This window comes from Equus caballus, chromosome 1 (assembly GCF_041296265.1).
Source record: "Equus caballus isolate H_3958 breed thoroughbred chromosome 1, TB-T2T, whole genome shotgun sequence".
In the NCBI taxonomy this organism is placed as follows: domain Eukaryota; kingdom Metazoa; phylum Chordata; class Mammalia; order Perissodactyla; family Equidae; genus Equus; species Equus caballus.
In genome coordinates, this window is record NC_091684.1 from 197,409,322 (window position 1) to 197,432,233 (window position 22,912).

At 43.9% G+C, this 22,912-nt stretch overlaps 2 protein-coding genes across 12 annotated transcripts in view; one reads left to right on the top strand and one right to left on the bottom strand.

Moving 5' to 3' along the window:
- POLE2 (DNA polymerase epsilon 2, accessory subunit) overlaps nt 1-18,122 on the bottom strand; it is a 38,780-nt gene extending 20,658 nt beyond the window's left edge. For 2 of the 4 annotated variants that reach the window (XM_070242361.1, XM_023624690.2), the window contains exons 1-4: nt 4,078-4,990; nt 3,226-3,301; nt 1,131-1,208; nt 910-1,003 (exon numbers count right to left, since the gene is read on the bottom strand). In XM_070242361.1, the coding sequence (XP_070098462.1) occupies nt 910-1,003; nt 1,131-1,208; nt 3,226-3,301; nt 4,078-4,363 (534 nt within the window). In that variant the 5' untranslated portion in view covers nt 4,364-4,990. Of the gene's footprint in view, nt 1-909; nt 1,004-1,130; nt 1,209-3,225; nt 3,302-4,077; nt 4,991-7,198; nt 7,305-17,981 lie in introns of those variants that run through there. The other 2 variants (XM_070242380.1, XM_023624686.2) reach the window with 2 other exon arrangements.
- KLHDC1 (kelch domain containing 1) overlaps nt 17,389-22,912 on the top strand; it is a 49,163-nt gene continuing 43,639 nt past the window's right edge. For 3 of the 8 annotated variants that reach the window (XM_023624734.2, XM_070242421.1, XM_070242445.1), the window contains exon 1: nt 17,389-17,642. In XM_023624734.2, the coding sequence (XP_023480502.1) occupies nt 17,547-17,642 (96 nt within the window). In that variant the 5' untranslated portion in view covers nt 17,389-17,546. Of the gene's footprint in view, nt 17,643-18,154; nt 18,376-22,912 lie in introns of those variants that run through there. The other 5 variants (XM_070242429.1, XM_023624727.2, XM_070242437.1 and 2 more) reach the window with 5 other exon arrangements.

Genomic DNA, 22,912 nt, shown 5'->3' on the forward strand with positions numbered 1-22,912 from the left:
GCCTCCTTGACCCTGTCATTACCAAGCCCTCCTGTAAGGCTTCCCTCACACTTCATCCCAAGATCTGCTGGTAGAGGAAGTGCTCAAAAAACCCAGCTGTGACTGAGTCTCTGGAATCCCACGGCTCCTTGTATAAGAAACAGAGGCCCACTTCCCAGAGTGGCAACTGGGTGCTTCCACAATGTGGCTGTCCCTGGCCTTTCCACACGTATCCCCCGCTACTCCTCTTGGTGACCCCTCTTCTCCATGCAAAGTGGACTGACCGCTCGTCCCTTCCTGCCGAGCCCGTGTTTCCCTTTGCTTTTCAGACAGTGCCACCACTTTCCCCCGACTCCACATGACCAGAGCACTCCAGGCCCAGGACAAACGCCATCTCCTTGAAACCTTGCCTCATTTTTCTAGTGAATGCACTCTGCTTGTATCTCTGTTATAGCACATTTATATTTCATTTCTGCAAATGTCTAACTTCACTGAGTGTAAGGTGCTAGAAGCTAGTGCAGTGCACTAGGCAAAGGCTGGCTCCAGAGTCAGACCGAGTTCAAACCCTGTCTCCACTTACTAGATGGATCTCTGGGCAGGTTACTAAGCTTCTCTAGACCTCGGAGCCTCTTCTGTAAAATGGAAATAATAACAACATTTATACATACACTGATGATGTGATGATTAAACAAGGTAAATAATGTCTGTTAAGGGCTAAGCACAGGCCCCAGCATATCAAAAGCATGGAAGGAACATCGGGTGCCATTTTTATCATCATCCTGATTACTAAGGAGAAAGTATGGATTTTTATTTCTGCATCCCCTATATGGTCTCAAACACAGAGAGCCCAACAATAGTCTATTGAATGACAAAAGTTAGACTACACAATTCCATCCTTTGATTATCCCTGAGTCTTACCCCCCAACTTACCTGGTGCAAAATGGTATATCGTTCACGAAACAGCTCTGCTTTATCTCTTGCTGTTCCAAATAAATTTGGTGCAGGGTGGTTGGTCATTAAAAGACTAGATAAAAAAGAAATATCATTTCTGACTATCATAATATACTAAAGTAGGCCAAATGAAACATGAGACTATTTTGAAAAAAGTATACATCTGAAATTATCTTAAAACCAATAGATGGTATACTTACGGAAGAAACTTTTTTCTTTCTGAATTGTACACAAAGCGTGGAATATCAAATGCTCCTATGATATTGAAAATATGTTCTCTGAAAAACATCCCACAAAAACACAGACCCAATTTACTAAAACATAAGTATTCTAGGTAAACATGAAAACTCATATTATAATATTATGTTACACATACTACTTTTCACTGGTCATGTACACAATTTGTTATAGTGTCAAAAATTATATGGGGGTAAAATTTTTAGCTTGTGATTTTCCTTTCAAGAGACAAGAAAGCATTGCCAATACTCTCAAGCAAAAGACAAAATTAATCAAGTTAACTTCTAAGTAAGAATGTCATCTGTCGAAAAGAGCATTTACATATAAAATAGTCACATCATAAAGAAGTCTCTCCCCGGGGCCTGCCCGGTGGCGCAGCAATTAAGTTCACACATTCCGCTTCTCGGAGGCCTGGGGTTCGATGGTTCGGATCCCAGGTGTGGACATGGCACCACTTGGCACACCATGCTGTGGTAGGTGTCCCACATATAAAGTAGAGGAAGATGGGCATGGATGTTAGCTCAGGGCCACTCTTCCTCAGCAAAAAAAAGGAGGATTGGCAGTAGTTAGCTCAGGGCTAATCTTCCTCAAAAAGGAAAAATGTCTTTCCCCATATGCCATATGTACTACTTTTATGAGCTAAAATATTATTATTAAAGGATATGATTCATTTTCAACAATTTTTTAATCCAAAATATTATGCAAAAGTGTCCCAGGAAAAGTTGTAAAACAGAAAAAGGACCCCCAAAATTCTGGCCATAGCCTTGACACTTACAGTGTTGCAGAAGGAACATCAACAAAATAATTTTACTTTCAGACACTGTTAATAACATAATCATGTTTAAAAGAGGTTTTAAAGAATTCACAGCACTACTGCATAAATATTCCAACCAAAAAAATCTTCCCCAAAATTATATCTGTTCATCTCCCAAATCAAAAACGGTCAAAAAACATTCATGCTAGCCCGGTGATAGCACTAAGTGTACAGCAGCAGAGAATCTGGACTTGAAAAAACCTAGAATCCAGCCACAGCTCCACCTTTCCTGGTGGATCAATCTTGGCAAATTATCTAACCTATCACGCCATTTCTTCATCTATAAAAATGAGAGCCTCTCTCTTGTGCTATAATATAATGACTTTCTGATCATTTACCATTCAGTCCCCACGGCCCTCTACGTCAGCTGACTGTAGCATATCAACAGCTTGACAGAGACAACAGATAACTTTAATGCCCATTTTAGGATTCTAATCCTTTCACTTCCATGCAATCATTTTGAATTTCTATTGATGGTTATAGGGGCATCAATAGCCCCTAGCACCATAAATAATGAGTTTGCAAAGGTAAAATTAAAATTCCTCGATTTCTCTATGTTTTAGCAGCTCTAATAAGTGCAACAGGGAAAAGATTAAAACTACCAACCAAAGTAAGGTCATGGACTCCTTTCAATGATTTCCGTTGCCCAAACAGGAAAAAATTACTAAAGTTAAAACTATCTCCCTGTCCATTTTTCCTAATGTTTCCCTCCCAGTTAAACCCCGTGAATTTGGAAAGAAGTATTATATTCAAAGGAGGAGAGACAAGAGGGACACTAGGGAAATAAAACCCAGAAAAATCACTGCCTTACACATTTCTAACTCTAATAGCATGAGAAAGGGGCAAGAGTCATAAACTGAGGTTCTGCCCTCACTTGCCATTCACCATGTGACCCAAGGTAAGTCACTGAATTCTCCGGACTCAGCACTTTCCTGAGAGCAAAAGTAAATTGTACTTCTGAATGTTCACTTCAATTCATTCGTAGCTTGCAGAATATAAAGTCAGATCAGCGGGTAAGTGGCAAAAGTTGGTAATGGTACAAACACCACTATCGTCTCAAATACTACGAAAAAGTGAGTCCTTTAATAATGAGGTTTATAATGCAGGCTATCACTTAAAAAAGAAACACTGAGAAAAAAGACCACTGCAGAAATAATGACCAATAATTATTATCCCAATAAAATAATGCAAAATAAGCACTCAACAACACCTCCACGGGGAGGAAAGTCTGTTTATCCACATACATAGTTTCATCCACAGACTGACTGCACTCCTGGACGGCCGCCTCCACTGCAGATCGTTCGATCATGTTTGATGACACTGAAAAATTTCAAAGTCAAATTTTAAAAAGAGGCATAAAAATCAGTTCTTTCCACAGATAGCTTTTTTCCTAAAAATAACCTGCAAACACCAATTCTGATACTTTCATTACATAGTTTTTAGGAGGAAAGAAGTGTTAGGTCAGAATAACAAAAGCTGTATCTCAAATACCTTAATTTCCACACTTAGGTACACACGTAATACCTTAATACACAGTCAAATGCATTACTTATCTTAGTCCTGTTTAGTAACATAAATTCAGTTATAAAACACTCTGTAAGAGCAAGCTGCACCCACGTCTATGATTCAGTGCTCTAGAAGAGTATTTCTAGAAGAGCATTTTTTTCTAGAAGAGCATTTCTCCTTTGTAGGCCCATGCTAGGGTAAAGGTCATGTATTTAACAAAAGGACGCCTAAAGAAAGGCTGAAGAAGGCAGAGTTAGCCCTGCTCACTTACTCTTTTTCCCCCTAAACATTTAGGAGCACCTAACTTAAGTAACAGGCCTGCAGAGTGACAAAAGGGACCATAAAGGACCGGGTCAAAGCCAGAAGTCAAGTGCAGAAAGACGGCGGTGACAGCTCCCCAGGGGCAGAGCTGTGAGAGTCTCCAGCGGAACTAGAGGTCCCGCCCGGCCCGGGAAGAAGCGCTCGCAGCAGCCTGGCCCGTAATGCGGGACATCTGCATGTGGAATCCGCCTTTCTCCTTCAGCTACAGACCTAACTGAGGATGCAGACCTACACAAACAGCTGAAGCGCTATCAGAAGACGTCACCTACAGGGCTGCTTTTCAACCGCGTCGATGATCTTTTCCAGCGCATCTTCAAGCTCTACTTCACTGACAGACTGAAGAGCCTCTGTGAGGTACTTAATCGCCTCACTGATAAGAGAGGGAAAGAAAAGACAAGGCAGGTCAGTGGTAATTAAGGCTAAAAGTTTTATGCCAAAACTAGCAAACACGCATCCATCTGGATTGAAAGTAGACCCACTCTCTCCTCCCTGCAAGGAGGGCTCAACTTTCCTGTGCTTCCTGGACAAATTCTTCCTTCGATCCCCTGCCAACATCACCGTTCTTACAGCCCCGAAGCACGTCCTTCTACGAAGAAGCCTTCCTAGTCCAGCCCACTGCTGCCGTCTCCCCTCCCTCCTGAAACGGTTAAAATCCCCCTTTCCCACACCTTAGAGCTGATAGCACAGTCACCTCGTACTAGTCATTGCCTCACATTTAAGGCAGGGCTCCGTCTGCTTCAATGTTCTGAACATAACACTCAAACATGTACTTATTAAGCTGATAATGCATTCCCTTAAAGTAAATTCCAGTAATTTCAATAGTAAAATCAGAAAAACACTAGGCTACAGAAAACTTTGACATTTGGATATGGTCATAGAAGCAACGCTCATGTTAAAATCACATGAATCGGGGCTGTGGCCGAGTGGTTAAGTTCTCTCGCTCCGCTGCAGGTGGCCCAGTGTTTCGTTGGTTCGAATCCTGGGCGCGGACATGGCACTGCTCATCAAACCACGCTGAGGCAGCGTCCCACATGCCACAACTAGAAGGATCCACAACGAATATACAACTATGTACCAGGGGGCTTTGGGGAGAAAAAGGAAAAAAGTAAATAAAATCTAAAAAAAAAATCTAAAATCACATGAATCCCCTCACCTAAAAAAAACTCAATAAAGCTGAAATTTAAATTTAAAAATGACATGAATCCCTGATTTAAATATCACTGCTCAGAATGAGCACTGCCTACTTAATTAGCTCATTACATGCCATTCTGTATTCACAGCACACCACTTTACACTTTACGTCAATATTATTGTTGGAGTCATCACACGACTTGTTCTATACCTCTGGTTGCTTATTGAATGTTTCATGTGTGGCTGCCACACCCCTCCAATTTAGTATAGATGATGCTTCTTGAGAACCGGAGCTGTGTCATCCTTTGTCAGAGTGCTAAGAACACTCAAGGTGGCCCATAAACACTTGATGATTAAGTCCCTACAATCACACACTTATTGGGTGAATCCTGGGACAGCTCTTAGGATCTTAGGGCCTTCTCAAGGCCCGTGAAGCCATATAGGCGCTGGCCCCTGCTGAATCTCACTAGACTCAGCCAGCATCTCTGGCCTTCCTGGGGCTCTCCTGCCGCCGGGGCTTGACATGGTCATTTCCCCTCATTCTTCCCTTCACCTACTCAAGTCCTGCTCATCCTTCAACACTCAGCTCAAACCACTTCTTCAATGAAGCCTGCCTTGACTCCAGAGCAGCCACCTTGTTATACATTATCACAGAACTTCTTTCACAATTGAACTTAAATTGTGAATTATTTAATGTCCACAGTAGACAGAGTTCTAAGATGACTCCTAATGATCCACGCCTCCTGGTAATCACACCCATGTGCAATCCTCTCCCCTTGAGTGTGGGCTGGACCTAGTGACTTGCTTCTAACAATAGAATATAGCAATTGTGATGAAACATTTTACTGTATTGTAATTTTAAAAATAAAATTTCTAAAGTGACAAAATGTCACTTCCTTGATTAGGTTACAAAAGACTGTGACTTCTGTCTTGCTGGCAGAACTCTTGCTGGCTTTGGTGAAGCAACCTGCCATGTTAGAAGGGCCGACATGGCAAGGAACTGAGGGAGGCCTCCAGCAAACAGCCAGCAAGGACTGAGGCCCTCAGTCCAACAATCCTGACAGCCACTGAATGAGCTTGGAAGCAAAGCCTGCCCAAGTGACATCTGACATGACCCCATCTTGACGGCAGTCCCGTGAGAGACCCTGAAGCTGAGGACTCAGCTAAGCCAACCTGAATTCCCGAACCACAGAAAATGTGAGAAAATCAGTGTGTATTGTTTTAAATCTCTAAGTTTTGGGGTAACTTGTTACGCAGCCATAAATAACTAATACACTATCTGCCCTGGGAGCGCCACAATGTCTTACTCTCTCTTGTCCTTCCTTGCCCCAGAACAGGGCTTTGCTGCTAACAGATCTCAGAGTATTTCTGACTGAGTTAATTAATGAATGACAGCTTAATATTAAGTCAAATTCTAAGTCAAAAAAAAGAAAAATTGATTGATCAATCGCTCATATTTTCAAAATGTCAGGGATCAATGAACATACTCACTGCTTTCTCCCAGGGCATATCCTTGTTCACCACTAACCCAAAAGCAAAGTTAAAAGGCCCATAAAACTCATCCTTAAAGCAAAAACAAAGACACTCTCCACACACAGTAAGAGCAACCAAAACGTGGTACAGAAAAGTATATTCCTTCCAGCAGGTATTTAAACATGTAAAAAATATCAAATTCTAAAAAAGAAGAGGCAGATTTAATGAGAAAAATCTTGGAAAGCTTCACTCTCTAAGTCCTAGAAAACACGGATATGGCCAGGAAACCTGACTATCAGAGAAGTTCTAAAGGAAATCTTTAAAAAAATTAAAAACGAGGACACCTAGGAACAGGCTTCGAACCTGCCCACTTTTGAGCCCTCCAGGAATCACACCCGACCCCAACTCGGGAGGGCGGGGAGGGCGCAACCTTCAGCCACAGAGCTGTCGCCGGCCCCGCACCGCGCTCTCCCGGGGCCCCCACCCGCGCTCAGCAGCGCCGGCGGAGGCTGCGAAGGCCCCACCGTGCGGGCGAGACCGAGAGGGGCCCGGGGCACAGCGCCGCCCGGATCCGCCGCCCCCTGCGCAGCGCGGCGCGGGCCAGCCCCTCGCCCCGCCCGGCGGGCACTTCCCACCCCGCGCCTCGGGGACTCCGGGGGGCGTCGCAGCCCCAAGCCCGGGCCGGACCCGCCCCGCGCCTTAGAGCCTTTTAAGGGCCGAACCCCTTCTCCGCCCGCGCGGCGGCCTGACCCTGGCCCTCCCCTCCCCTCCCCGCGGCCAACTCACCCGCGAAGGAGCAGGCCGCGCAGCCTGAAGGCGGACAGCGCGCGGCTCCGCAGCCGCTCCGGCGCCATGCTCGCGTTTTGGCGCCACGGCCGCGGCCCCGCCCCCGGGCCCCGCCCCTAGCCGCCCTGTCCCCCATTGGCCCCGTCCCTTCCTGACCCCGCCCCTAGAAGCCCCGTCCCTTCATAGCCCCGCCCCTCATGGCCCCCCTAGCCGCTCTGTCCCCGCCCCTCATAGCCCCGCCCCCCGTAGCCCCGCCCCTAGTCTCCTGGGGCCCGCCCCCTCGTGGCCCCCACCCCTAGCCGCCCCGTCCCCTTTCGGCCCCGCCCCGCCCCTCCAGGTCCCTTTCCCTGCGAGGGGCGCATGGCACCTCCCCCAGCCTACGGGCTGGAGGCTGGAGCAGGAGACGACCCTACCCTCTTTTGTCCCCCGGAGACTGGAGGCGACAGCGTTCTTCGCTGGGCTCCGGTTGGGAACGTGCTGCCCTTATCCCAGGTCCCTCGCCGAGACACCCTCTCAGCTCAGCCCTCGACCTCCCGCGACCCGTCGGGCTCTGCTGGGACTGGGGGCCCCTGTGGACCACGTTCCCTCCTTCACACCCCTGGCAGTGCCCGGGGGCCCCTGTGGACCACGGTCCCTTCTTCACACCCCTGGAAGTGCTCGCCATTGGGCCTCCCCCGACGTCCACTGGAAGCTACTACAAGTCGCTGTCACTGCCGCCCACCCCGCGTTTTATTTAGGTCGAGGGCTTCCTGCGCGCCAGGCGCTGTCATAAGCCCTGTTAAAGGTGTCAATTGCTGTACTGCTCATCAAGCCGAATGAGCTGGGTGCTGTTTTTGTCAGCATCTTCATTCTAAAGATGAGGAAACTGAGACACAGAGATGGTAGATGGCTGGCTCAAGACGAAACGCTCAGTAGGTGGTGGAGGCAGGATTTGAACTCAGCCTGATTCCAGCAAGTGGGCTATTAATGTGCCGCACTTCAAAACGCTGCCTTCCATGAGTAAACCCATGAGTGCTTACAAGTGCACACGCAGCCTTGTGAAACGCGAGGACAATTTCTAAGTACTGATGTACAGGGACCTCCAGAGTATATGGTGAACTTAAAACAAAAAGCAAAGGATGGTAACGGAGGGGAAATACGAGTATAGATGCATATTTACTTGTTTTTGAGTTTAAAAAAACCTCTGGAAGTTTACGCTAGATGCTAGAAAAATGGTTAACTGTAAAGGGCAGGAGGGTACGGATGGAAGTGAGACCTTTGTGGTGAGACAACCATTGATCCATGTACATGTTTTACATATTCAAAGAAAAAAGTAAACTTAAAATTGAAAGCACACTCAAACCAATACACCTAACTGTATATTAAATTGGTAACATAACATCACAGAGAAAAGTGATTTTTGAACACAGATCTCTGTATATTTTCAGTGAAATATATTCTAAAGATAAAAAAACTGCAAAGAAAATTTGAACTTTTGTGTAAGAAAGAAGAGGAAACAAAAATCAATAAACACAGTCAATTCTCATTATTGGAGGTAGTTATGTTCTATAAAAGTGCCACCAACACTGAAATAGCAAATAATCGTTGCTCCCAGGGGAAATAATCCCAGGGTTAGGTCCCTCTGAGCCTCCGGTCACAACATTTTCATCAACTGATCAATACATAACTTTGTTTTACGTGTGTTTCTGTTTAAAGACATCTTTAATATATATTGTTGATTCAGTAACATTGAACTCAGGGCAACGGCACTATAATTCATGCCTGAGGGAAGTTTATCTAATGTCTCTCTAAGGCGCCTCACAGCCTCCTCGTGCCTTGGAACAATAGACAGCACTATGCTTCAAAGCCATTTTAAACAGCAAAATCACCAAGAAAATTATAAAAATACAGAAAACGTGGCGCTAAATGTGCCTCAGAAAAGACACCTGTTTATAGTATGAAAGAGGAAACAAGAAAGCAGAGTCATCTCACTCAACCTCAGCTGAGAACCTGTGTGATGGGGAATTCAAATTCTTCACTGTTCTGTGTGTTTCTGAGAATGACTGTGAAAGCCCCCAGGTTTGATCTGAGAGTTACAAATAAGTTTTATAGTGAGTAGGTGAATTCGCAAATATGGAACGCACAATTAATGAGGACCAACTGTGTCTGCTTAAGCACTAGAAGGATAGAGAAGAAACAAATAGTTATCTATGGGTAGGAAAGTGGAAGGAATAGGGATATAAAATGCCAAAACCATTGGGCAAGTGTTTTAGGGAACAGGATATTTGCTCAAAGTATCACCCTAAGATTACTGGCTAATGATACAAAGGGAAAAACTTTTAGAACAGATGGTTCAGAGGTTACCACCTTAACCAAGTATCAAACCTAGAATCACAAATAGGGGACTAATTTGACATTATGTTACGATTATAATGCAATACAACATATATGGCATTACTTATGAAGTATTCTTGCCAAAAATGTCAACCTCAATTTAATCAAGTCCAGGTCTAACTTCTGATTTAAGGAAATACGGAGGAGAGAGGACCAAGGTAAATTACACCATGAGGAAACAATCAGACAAATCCAGAATGTGGAACAATCTAACTGGCCTGGTCTCTTCAAAAAGTTAGCGTCATGAGAGGAAAACAGATGGAAGGATTGATCCAGATCGTGGTAGCCAGACTCCACAAGAGCCCTCAATGATTTTTGCTTCCTGGAATTCATGCCTTGTCCACTCGCCTCCCACACTGAAGAGGACTGACCTGTGTAATCAATAGGGTGTCCTGGAAAGGACAGGTGTGACTTCTAAGGCCGGGTCATAGAATTCATTGCTATTTCTGCCTTGCTGTTTCTTAGGTCACTAGCTCTTGGGGAAGCCAGCTGCCCTCAAGCAGCTCCAGGGCAAGGACCCTGGGTTAAGAAATCAAAGCCTCCTCAACAGCCAGCACCACCTTGACCTCCATGTGCTAGTGGGTGTGAGCAATGTCAGAAGCAGATCTGCCAGCCCTAGTGATGTCCTCAGATGACAGCAATCCTCGCCAATATCTTGACTGTAGCCTCCTGAGACCAGAGACTGAACCACCCACCAGGCTGTTCCCAAATTCCCCACCTACACAAACCGTGTGAGATATTAAATGTTTTTTATTTATTTATTCCCAGGGTAACAGGGAAATCTTGAATATGGATTGGATATTACATTATCTTAAGTAATAACTTCATTATTGCTTAGGTGTGATAACGATATCGTAGTTATATGTGTTAATGTCCCTATTTTTAAGAAATGCATACCGAAGTGTAACTTTCAAATAATTCAGCAAAATGAAAAATACACACACATACAAACAAATATAAAGCTATTATGGCAATATTGACAATTATTAAACTTAAGTAGAGGCTACACAGGTATTCCTTGAACTATTTTTCCAACTTTTCTTTATGTTTGATATTTTTCATATTAAGAAATTGGAGGGGCCCGCCTGGTGGCACAGCGGTTAAGTGCGCACGTTCTGCTTTGGCAGCCCTGGTTCACCGGTTCGGATCCTGGGTGAGGACATGGCACTGCTTGGCAAGCCATGCTGTGGTAGGCGTCCCATGTATAAAGTAGAGGAAGATGGGCATGGATATTAGCTCAGGGCCAGTCTTCCTCAGCAAAAAGAGGAGGATTGGCAGATGTTGGCTCAGGGCTAATCTTCCTCAAAAAAAAAAAAGAAAGAATAAGAAATTGGAGATGAAAGAATTTATCCTGATTTCCCACCTTCCTCTCACAATCTGACAATGATTCCCTTTCTCTGATAAATTTTTGTTTTCTTCCCTATGGCTCCTTCACCTGGCAGCTCATCAAGTCCTAATATTTCTATGAACGACTAAATGCTGATGACTCCAAAATCCATACCCTGCCCCCGTCTCTCTCAGGCTTAAAATCCAATTCAATACGCCCCCAAATGAATTCAACATCGCCCCTCATAAATGTGCTCCTTCTGTCATGTTCAGCACCCTAGTGAAGCGCCCCACCCCTTTACTCAGTAACCAGGCTAGTAACTAGCTGGCATCATTAACCCCTCCCTCTCCTTCATCCCCCGCCAACCAATTAGCCACCAAGTCCCATTGGTTCTACCTTTTAAGTCTCTCTCAAACCTGTGCACTTCTCTGTCTCCATGGCCAGAGCCCTCACTCAGGACACCAGCCTCTCTAGCCAGCAGCGACTGACCTGCTAACTGGTCTCTTTGCCTCCAATCTTGCCATCAAAATAAGCTTTCTAAAACAATTATTATTGTGTCACTTTTGTACTTAAAAGGCTTCCAGGGCCCTCTCCGGTGGCGGAGCAGTTAAGTTTCCAGGCTCCGCTTTGGCGGCCCAGGGTTCCCTGGTTCCGATCCTGGGCACAGATCTATGCACTGCTTGGCAAGCCATTGCTGTGGCAGGCGTCCCACATATAAAATAGAGGAAGACGGGCACAGATGTGAGCTCAGGGCCAGCCCTCCTCAGCAAAAAGAGGAGGATTGGTGGCAGATGTTAGCTCAGGGTTAATCTTCCTCAAAACAAAAAAAAAAGTCTCCCAAATCTCCCCATATTAGGATAAAGTCAACAGGTCATCTCTGTCTTCCTCTCCTGTTCCATCTTCCAGGAACACCTCCCTCCGGCCTCCCCCTCCCCCCCGCCCCCGTTTGCCTGAACAACTTTCACTCCCCCTCCAGTTCTTTTTTTTTTTAAAGATTTTCTTTTTCCTTTTTCTCCCAAAGCTCCCTGGTACATAGTTGTGTATTTTTAGTTGTGGGTCCTTCTAGTTGTGCCATGTGGTACGCCGCCTCAGCATGGCCTGATGAGCAGTGCCATGTCCGCACCCAGGATTTGAACTGGCGAAACCCTGGGCCGCTGCAGTGGAATGCGCAAACCTAACCACTCAGCCACGGGGCTTGCCCTCCTCCAGTTCTTAGTGTAGACTTTACTTTCTCTCAGGAACCTTCCCTGACTCTCCAAATGGGAGTTAGGGCCCTCTTACATAGCCCCGAGGGGCCCAGACCTTTTGCACTCAGCACACTTCCTGCACAGTATGATGATGGTCTGTTTGCTGGTCTGTAGCCTCCACTAGACTTTAAGGTCCAGGAGGACATTTCAAAAATACAATACCAATATTACTAGTAACAAGAAAATGGTAGAGTAAGGACTTTAAAAACATATTTTTATTGAGGTATAATTAACACTGTGCATATCTGAAGGATGCAGTTTAATGAGTTTCGATAAATGTATAAACCCATGTAACCACTCCAATCAAGATATAGAATACTTCTATCACCCCAGACTGTTCCCTTTACTCTTTTCCATAAATCTCCTTTCCCTACCTGTAAACAACTACTTTTCTGCTTTCTATCACCATAGATTAGTTTCGTATATCTGAATTTCATATAAATGAAATCCAATAGCAGATATTTTTTGGGTGGCTGGTTTCTTTTTTCCCCCCAGCTTTATGAGGAATGATTGACAAATAAAAATTGTATATGTTTAAGGTGTACAACATGATGTTTTGATATATGTATACAATGTGACGTGATTACACCAATCAAGCTAATTAACATATTCATCACCTCACACAGTTACCATTTTGTGTGTGTGATGAGAACACTTAAGATCTACTTTCTTGGCAAATTTCAAGTATACAGTACATTTTCATTAGCTATAGTTGCCATGCTATACGTTAGGTCTCCAGAATTTATTAACCTTGTAACTCAAAGTTTGTACCCTTTGACCAACATCTCCCTATTTCCCCCACCCTTCAGCCACTGGTAGTCACTACTGTACTCTTTGTTTCTATGAATTTGACATTTTTATGTTCCACATCTAAATGAGATCATGCAATATTTGTCTTTCTGTATCTGGCTTATTTCAATTAGCATAAGGTCCTTCAGGTTCATCTATGTTGTCACAAGTAGCAAGATTTCCTTCTTTTTTAAGGCTGAATAATATTCCATTGTGTATGTATAATTTTCTTTATTTCTTTATCCATGCATCCATTGGTGGACACGTAGGTTGTTTCGTGTCTTGGTCATTGTGAATAATGCTGCTATGAACATGGAGGTGCAGATATCTCTTCAAAATAGTGATTTCATGTTCTTTAGATGCATACTCAGAAGTGGGATTGCTGGATCATATGGTAGTTCTAGTTTTAATTTTTTGAAGAACCTCCATAGTGTTTTCCATAGTGGCTGTACCAATTTACACTCCACCAGCAGTGTACAAGGGTTGCCTTTTTCCACATCCTCACCAGCACTTATTATCTTTTGACTTTTTAATAATAGCCATCCTACTAGGTATGAGGTGATAGCTCATTCTGGTTTTGTATTTCCCTGATAATTAATGTTGTTGAGCACTTTTTCATACATCTGTTGGCCATTTGGATGTCTTCTTTGGAAAAATGTCTATTCAGATCCTCTGCCCAATTTTTAATCAGGTAATTTGTCTTTTTGTTATTGAGTTTTACGGTTTTTTTTTTCTTTTCCTGAGGAAGATTTGCCCTGAGCTAACATCTGTGCCAATCTCCCTCTACTTTGTATGTGGGATGCCCCCACAGCATGGCTGCTGATGAGTGGAGTAGGTCTGCACCCGGGATCTGAACCTGCAAGCCCAGGCTGCTGAAGTGGAGTGTGTGGAACTTTAACCACTCAGCCACGGGGCCAGCCCCTGAGTTTCTTATATGTTTTGGATACTAACCTTTATGAGATATATGGTTTGCAAATATTTTTTCCCATTTTGTAGGTGCTTTTTCCTTTTTTTTGATAGTTTCCTTTGCTGTGCAGAAGCTTTTTAATTTGATGTAGGCCCATTTGTTTATTTTTGCTTCTGTTGCCTGTGCTTTTGGTGTCATATCCAAAAAAAATCACTGCCAAGACCAATGTCAAGGAGCTTACTGCTATGTTTTCTTCTAGGAGTTTTACGATTTCAGGTCTTACATTCAAGTCTTTAATCCATCTTTTGTTTTTTTGTGTATGTTCTAAGGTAAGAGTCCAGTTTCATTCTTTTGCATGTGGCTGTCCAGTTTTTTCCCAACACCATTTATTGAAGAAATATCCTTTCCTCATTGTATATTCTGGGCTCATTTGTCATAAATTAATTAATATACATGGGTTTATTTCTGGGCTCTCTTTCCGTTCCATTGATCTATATGTCTATTTTTATGTAAATACCATACTGTTTTGGTTACTATTGCTTTGTAATATAGTTTAAAATCAGGAAGATATACTACTTTATAGTCATCAGATTGGCAAAAATTAAAAAGGCAGATAATATCAAGGATTAAAAGCAACTGAATATTATCTACTTGTTATCTACTGCTGATAGGCCTGTAGATCGCTACAATTACTTTGGAAAACAACTTAATATTATCCAGTAAAGTTGAAGATGTTCATACCTTATATCCCAGAAAGGGTATATACAGTTCTATTTGAAATTATTTTCTTTCTATGATATAAACCCCTTCTCCATCATCTTTTTACTTTTACCTTTTACTTCAGTGAAATTTAGTAGAAATACAAGCAATTTTTAAAAGTGGGTTTTTAAAGAAAATACAGTGTGTTTCTGAGTTTCATGTCTGAGGTGATGCGTCAGAGGACATAAATAGCATGCCCCATGGGGAGAAGGTCCCTAACTCTGTGAATGGAATTATTCCAGGAGTTTAAAGCCAGATGTGACTATGAGGTCATAAACCTTCTAAGAATTCACAGAAATCTTGGAGAGGGCTTGGAATTCTGCTGCAGGTGGAAAGGGGGTTCCTGGGACAAAGGACCATGAGTGGACATATGGTTGCATACATCATAGGGGAGAAAGAACTCTACCCTCTAGGTCCCTCTGGCTGGTCTAAGAATTAAATTGACATGAGACAGAATCACAGGAGAAAACCAAATCTTAATAACACGTATACGTAGGAGAAACCCAGGAAAATTGAGTAACTCTCCAAAATGGTTGAAGCCACCACCTTAAATACCATCTTCAGCTAAAGACAAAGGAGGATGTTGAGGGTAGTGGTTTGGGATTCCAAAGGGGAGGAAGGCAATTTACATGGAGCTGGAAAAGCAAATGTTTGCTAAACAAATGTTTGTGGGGCCATCTGTAGACATGTGACCTGAGAGACAGAACTTGGATAAAAATAGGCTTAGCAAGGACCCTCCCAGTCTACCTATACCCAGAGTTATCTATGGTGATGGCTTGTCCTGGGGACAGGCCTTCTATCTTAAATTCTTTTAGGTAGTTAGGGGGAAGGCCAAAGTTTCTTTCAGAGTCTTTTGTTCTTAAAAATAATCATCCACTGGTGGATATTTATCCCAAGAACATGAAAACACAAATACATAAAGATACATGCACCCCTGTGTTCATCGCAGCATTATTCACAATAGCTAAGACTTGGAAGCAACCTAGGTGCCCATCAAGGGACCAATGGGTGAAGAAGATGTGGTATATACACACAACGGAATACTACTCAGCTATAAGAAACAATGAAATCTGGCCCTTTGTGACAACATGGATGGACCCTGAGGGCATTATGCTAACTGAAATAAGTCAGAGGGAGAAAGTCAAATAGCATACGATCTCACTCATAAGTAGAAGATAAAAATGACAACAAACAAACACATAGCAACAGAGATTGGATTGGTGGTTACCAGTGGGGAAGCGGGGAGGGAGGAGGGCAAAAGGGGTGATTAGGCACATGTGTGTGGTGGTGGATTGTAATTAGTCTTTGGGTGGTGAACACGTTGTAATCTACACAGAAATCAAAATATATAACGATGTACACCTGAAATTTATATAATGTTATAAACCACTGTTACTGCAATAAAAAAAGAATTTAAAAAATCAAACCAGAGACACATTTTTGGGTGGCAAATTCTGATCCCCCACAGCATTAATAACAATGACTACTACTACTGCTACTACCATTTTCTGAGGACCTACTTTACAGAGCGGTGCTGTGTGCTATCCATCTTTCAGCCTTCAGTCCTGACTCCCCCACCATGCCAATCCAAAGTAAATGTTTGAATAATCAAGTTACATTATCTACTTACTCCCTGCTTAAGACCCTTTTAGCCTTACAGTTAAAGTTCAGACTCCTTAGCAGGACATGCAAGGCTGTGTGATTGTCTGTTCCAGCTTTATCCTTGGATACGTCCTACAAGCATCCACAGCCATATTGAACTATTTCTACAACGGGTAAGAAAAACTCAAGAGTGTCCCTTTGTGCACCCCTTCCCCAACAGATCACATCTTTCCTTCCCACTTTTCTGCTGTATTTTGTCTACGTTTCTACTATACCACTTTTCCTCCCAAATTGCATGTATTTCTTTACATCTTTCCCTCCGCCTGGACTTTGAAGCCCCTGTGGTGCTACTACGTCCTCTTCATCTTAAAATTCACTTTGTTTGTTCATTCATTTAGTCAACAGATATTAATTTAGCATCCACTTGGTACTGAGCTCTGGAGTGTCAATACTACTTGATTCCTTTGAAGAGTTTCCAGTCTAATTAGAGCCTCAGCACCAACTACCTACAGCGAGCAGGCATAAGTAGGTGTATAGTGAATAAATCAATGAATTAACTTGTTCCGATCAGTGCGCAGCCAGAGTCTCTCCAAAGGGTAACTCTGGACAAAGGCACTTACAGACACCGGTAGAATTATTATCTTCTCTCCTGGCCCTAGTTTTCATTCAATAACATCACTTTCTAACAAGAGCTAGCCAACTTTTTCTGTCGGGAGCCAGACTAAGTATTTCCAGCAGTGTGGGCTACACGGGCATCGTCGCAACGGCTCAGTCCTCCTTCTTCGCCCCGGGGTGCGGAGTGACAGCAGCTGGGGACAGCGCCTGAGCAAGTTAGGGGGCCGGGCGCCAACACGACTTTATGGACAGGGCTGACAGCGGAATTCATAGCATTTTCACGAAATATCATCCTTTTGATTTTTTCCCAAACATTCCAAATGTAGAACGTTCTTAGCTTGTGGGCCTTTAACAGGCGGCGGACGGGATTTGGGCTCAGGTCGTAGCCGGCTGGCGTGTAGTTTAGAAAGGTCCGGATTTTAAAAAATGCAAACTTAAATTAAATACACATACACTACTCTGGTGGATAACCGTCTCTGCTGCAGGCTGAGCGGAAAGCGTTGGTGTGTTAACACGTTGACTCCGGTCACAGGGACTGGAAGACCCTGCCCCCCGCGACCCGGCCGCGCAACCCCGGGACGCGCCCGCGCGCCCCCCGGCGCCGCCCCGCTGGCTTCCGGGCGCGGGCGCGCAGACGCACGGCCGCGTCCCCACCAATCTCGACCCTCGCGGCGCCCCGTCCGGCGCGGAAGAGCCGGCGTGAGAGGCCGCTCGGCGGCGGCGGCGCGGATGGCGGACTCGCGACCGTTCTGCGTGGCCGAGGAGCGTAGCGGCCACTGCGCCGTGGTGGACGGAAACTGCCTCTACGTGTGGGGGGGCTACGTGGTAAGGGGAAGAGGCGGGCCGCCCCGCCCCGCCGGCCCCGCCCCTCGGCCGCGCGCCCGCCCCCGGCTCCGCTCAGGCCCCGACCCCGCCGCGCCGTGCGTCCCGCGGCCGCCCTGGGGCTCCGCGCGCTCGGGGGATCGCGCTCGGGGGTGGGGGGTCGCGGTCGGGGGTATGGGGGCCGCGCTCGTGGGTGGGGGGGCCGCGCTCGGGGGGCGGCGCTCTGGGGGGGTCCGCACTCTGGGGGCCGCGCTCAGGGGCGAGAGGCGCGCTGGGCGCCGTGCGCAGTTGGTGCCTCTGTCCCTGTCGGCGGACGAGGTGGCGCGGCGCCTCGGTTCGTACCGTGCTGAGCCTTGTTTCGTGGCGGTCCCTTGCCAGTGGGTCGTCACCAAGCTCTCTCCGAGTCTCCAGAGAGACTCACCTTAGCGACAACGTACCGAAGAGCTGTACGCCCGCAAGTTCTACCTGCCGTGGAGGTTTGACCGCGCGTGTGCGCTTTGTTTCTGGCGTCATAGGATTGCAGACTCAAGGATGCTGAAGCTGGAGGGCAGTGCAGACGTAGATGCCAGCCCCTTTAGTTTACACGTAGGACACTCGCGGGCCATCTGCAAGTTCTGCTGGGAGTAGACCCTGCGTCTCCTGACTCTCCATCCTGTTTTGTGACACGTGTAACGTGGCTGAGTCACCCACTGAAATAAAGTACATGCCGTCTGTGTGACATGATCCTCGGATGCGAGTGGGTTTTTGCTGTTTTGTTTGTTTATTTTTGATTTGGTGCAGTATCAGGACGGGAAAATGAGAACTAACCTTTGAGTGCCTACTATACCCGGCATGTGCTAGGAACTCTTGTCCCTAATCTTATATAATCCTATCATATCTTGTAAGGTGAGTCCTTTTAAAAATAAGGACGATGAGTCAGTGAGAGTGAGTAACTTTAATGGCCGTTTGACCTTGAGGCCACCAGATTCCACCCCAGGTATATTGGATTTCCGAAGGCTATATTTTTCCCATGATAAGTGACATAAATTAGATGACTGTACTTTCTTAATGTCTAGTATTTGCACCCTTTGTTCCTGATGACAAAGTAGTCCAGATATAGTGATGGTTTTATGCAGAAGAATATTTTGATTGTTTTTGAGCTCTGCTACTTAAAAATGTAGAGGTGTCAAACTTCATCTGTTACATTGATTCTTAATATGGCAAAAGTTGTGAAAAAAATTTCACTTAAAAATATTAATCTGTAATATCTCATGTTTGGGACAGTATAGATTTCTTTCGGGCCCCTAAGTGAAATGTCTGGATTTTTTATATCTCATTTTAATCTTGAAAATTGTGTAATCAGTTAAATTCCAGTTCTTCAGGTGGCAGTGAAAAGAAGTACTTCTTTTCCTCCTACTTGTTGATCCAATGAGTAGCGTGCTGTAAGAACTGCCCTGGAAAGTACCTCAGATTGAGATTGTCTGCTGCTTTTTAAATTCCAGGGATTATCAGCGGTTAAATAGGTCTAAGGCATAAGTGGAAGGAAAGGAGAGTGGGAGGCAAAAAAGAAGGCATGGCATGTCATGAGAAAATATAGACTCCTTCTGACAGTTGTTTTATTCAGACCCTTCTGAACAGAGGATAGCTAAAAGGCCCTGGAAGCTGGAGGTAATCCGGTAGTCAATAGTTAAGAAGAATGAACAGCTAATTTCTGATTATTTGTTCCAGTCACAATTTTCCTCCTCATTAACACAATGTGTGTCAAAATTGACAGACATATTTTATATCCTAAAACTTGAATGGCCCACCAATATCTGTCTAAATTACTTATTACTCTTGTCAAACATATCCTAAAGAACGCTGTGTCTGAAAACAGCCCTGCCTCTAGAGCTAGGAGCGGCTGAGCTGAGTTAGTGGTAAATTCTTATTGGTACCAGAATATTCTTTTGCTCCTGGTTCTTCCCTATCCTTTCCACATAACTGAAGTCCATACAAACTTTAATGCGCTAGTAGGAACATTTAAAAGTTGTGAACAGTTTTCCCAAATTTTGGAGGAAAAGCACAGTGTCTTAGCATGTTTGCAGATGATATCTTTCTTCTTAGGGCTTAATAATATGAACAGTTTTGTGTCGATAATACAGTTGATCTTATTACACCTTTCTCTGAACTTTTCCTTAGAGAACATATCTGCATAAATATGCTTAATACATGTTTCTGTTATGGATATGGACTTAAAGGGAAGAAAGATCAATTCAGAAAGTGTTTGAAAAGAATCGAGGTGGGAGGCTTACAGTGCCAGACATTAAAACGTCACAATACGATAATAATTAAATCAGTGCTCCAGATGCAAGTTGAGATAGATGATGGAATGGAAGTTACATAAACGGCCAAGCATGTAAGACTATTTTGTATTTAAAAGGTAGCATTTCAATTCTGGAAAAACAACTGCTTATTCAGTAAATAGTCCTGGGATGCCTGGAGGAACATAATATTGGAGCCTTAGGATTGAAGAGTTAAATGTAGAAAAATTAAGCTATACAATACCAGCAGAAAATGCGTGACTTTTGTAAAATCTTGAGTTGGAAAAAGAAAAACTGAATTGGGAAAAACTATAAAAGAAAAGATTGGCAGATCAAACTCTTAAAGAATTAAAAACTGTGATTTTTAAACACCATAAAATAAGAAGGCAAATGACAAACTGGGGAAAATATTTGCATAATGCATATATGATAATGCATAATGCATAAATGATAAGCAAAGGTCCTGTAAAAATAAAGATTAATATCTCCATTGAAATTGAGCATTGGATATATATAAGCAATTTGCAGAAGAAATACAAATATAATATGAATCAAAGAAACCCAGCTGAAAATAACGAGGTTTTTCTTCTCCAATTTGCAAAGGTTGAAAAGAATTTTTGAGAAGAGCATGGGGAAATGAATTACTGGAACACTGGTAGGGGGAGTACAAATTTGTGTAACCTTTTAGAGGAGAAATTTAGCACTGTGTATCAAAAGCTGTAAGGGGCCAGCCCAGTGGCATAGTGGTTATGTTTGCACACCCTGCTTTGGCAGCCCGGAGTTCATGGGTTCGGTTCCTGGGTGCTGACCTACACACTGCTCATCGAGTCATGCTGTGGTGGCATCCCACATACAAAATAGAGGAAGATGGGCACAGATCTTAGCTCAGTGACAATCTTCCTCACGAAAAAGAAAAAAAGCCTTAACTGTGTATTCTCTTTAAGGTAATAGTTACACTTTATGTATTCATAGATAGCCACACAGGCCACCTATGTCATGTAGAAGACATTTATCCTTTTTAGATGCCCAGAATTTGAACCTTCTTCCTCTATTTGTAGTATCCTCCACTGAGTGAGCCTTGTTGGAGTATCTATTTTAGTTGTCTGACTAGCTCCTCTCTACCCCTATAGGATGTAGCCAGGGATTTTGTTCCCTATTGTATCCTCAGTCTCCAGAACTGGGTATTCCTCATAGTGGATGCCCAATAAAAAGAACCTGGTGCCAGGGACTCACTTTTCCAGGCTCCCTTGCAGCTAGGTTGTGGGTGGGTGGCTTCAACTCAGTTAGTTAGATAAATCTGTGCTACATCTGGACTCAGGAGTAAAGATGTAAAAATCAGGACCTGAAGAGGATTTTTACCCAGTGATAGAATTTGAAGGAAGATCAAGGTCCCTGGCAGAAGAGGTGGTGCTACCAGCTAGAGTGTGATGCTCGCCAGACCTGTTCTGTGCTGGGTTTCAGGCTTTGCTCCTCCTTGCACAGATCTGGCTGGTTCTCCAGCCTCCTTGATGATTCTGTGAGCCACTTCATATTCATTTCTTACAATTTTATTTTCTTAATTTTTGAAGTTGAAATGTTTCTACAAAAGAACGTATAAAATAAGTATCATTTAGAGGTAAACATCTGCTTACCTTCCAGGTTAAGAAATTAACTAGAACGAGTACCTCAGAAGCTTCCTGTTTATCTTCACTGATCACATTGGTCCTCACACCCCACAGGAGGCCACTCTCCTTATTTCTGGTTAATCAGTCTTTTCTCTATAGGTTTACCACTCGTGTATGTATATCGAAAGAATGTTATTTGCTTTTGGAGTCACAGCATATGTTTTCTTTTGTGGCCTAATACTTTCAGTCAACATTATGCTTTTAGACTCAGACCTTACTTGTATCAGCTGGTGTGCGCTTGCGTGGCTGGGCCTCTTTTCATGTGGTGTTCATTCTGGTTGGTCAGTGCTTGTGCTCCCCACTTATTAAATATTTTGAAATCATTCCTGGATTCATTCATTTGACGTGTGTCCTGTATAATATTCTACTGTGTGAATTTACTGCAGTTTATTTCTCTGTTCCACTATTGATGAAGATTTGAATGTTTATGATGTTTTGCTGTTATAGGCAGGGCTACATTGAGCATTCTTACAACATGTCTCCTATTGTACGTGCACAAGGGCGTGCACATCCTCTGGGGCATACACCAAGGGATGGAATGCTTGGTCACCTAGTACACGCATCTCCAGCCTTACCTGGAAACATCACTTTCCTAAATATTTGTATCAATTTACCCTCCCACTAGCCTCCTCCTTGCTCCACATCCTTGACAACATTTGGTGCTGTCTGGCCTTATATTTTTTGCCAACCCAGTGAGTGTAACATATTTCTCTGTGGTTTTTGTTTGCATTTCCCTGATTACTAATAAAGTTGAGTGTCTTATTGTAACTTATGAACTAGTATTTGTGTTTTCGGTAAAAATGCTGGTTCATGTCTTTTGCTCCCTTGTCTATTGGGTTATTTGTCTTTCCTTACTGATTTGTAGGAATTCTTTAAATATATAGTTATATGAGTTGAATATGTCTTCTCAGTTTGTAGCTCATCTTTTTTTTTTTTTTTTTTTTTTGAGGAAGATTAGCCCTGAGCTAACATCTGCTGCCAATCCTCCTCTTTTTGCTGAGGAAGACTGGCCCAGAGCTAACATCTGTGCCCATCTTCCTCTACTTTGTATGTGGGATGCCTACCACAGCATGGCTTGCCAAGCAGTGCCATGTCCACACCTGGGATCCGAACTGGCTAACCTGGGCCGCCGAAGCGGAACGTGCACTTAACCACTGCGCCACCCGGCCTGCCCCTGTAGCTCATCTTTGTTCTTTCTTGATGATTGTCTTTTGTTCAACAGAAGTTCTTAGTTTTAATGTAATTTCAATCTTCCTGAATGCTTTGTGCTTTCTGCATCTTATTTAGGAAATCTTTCCCAATGTGGAGATCACCAAGTCTCCTATATTGT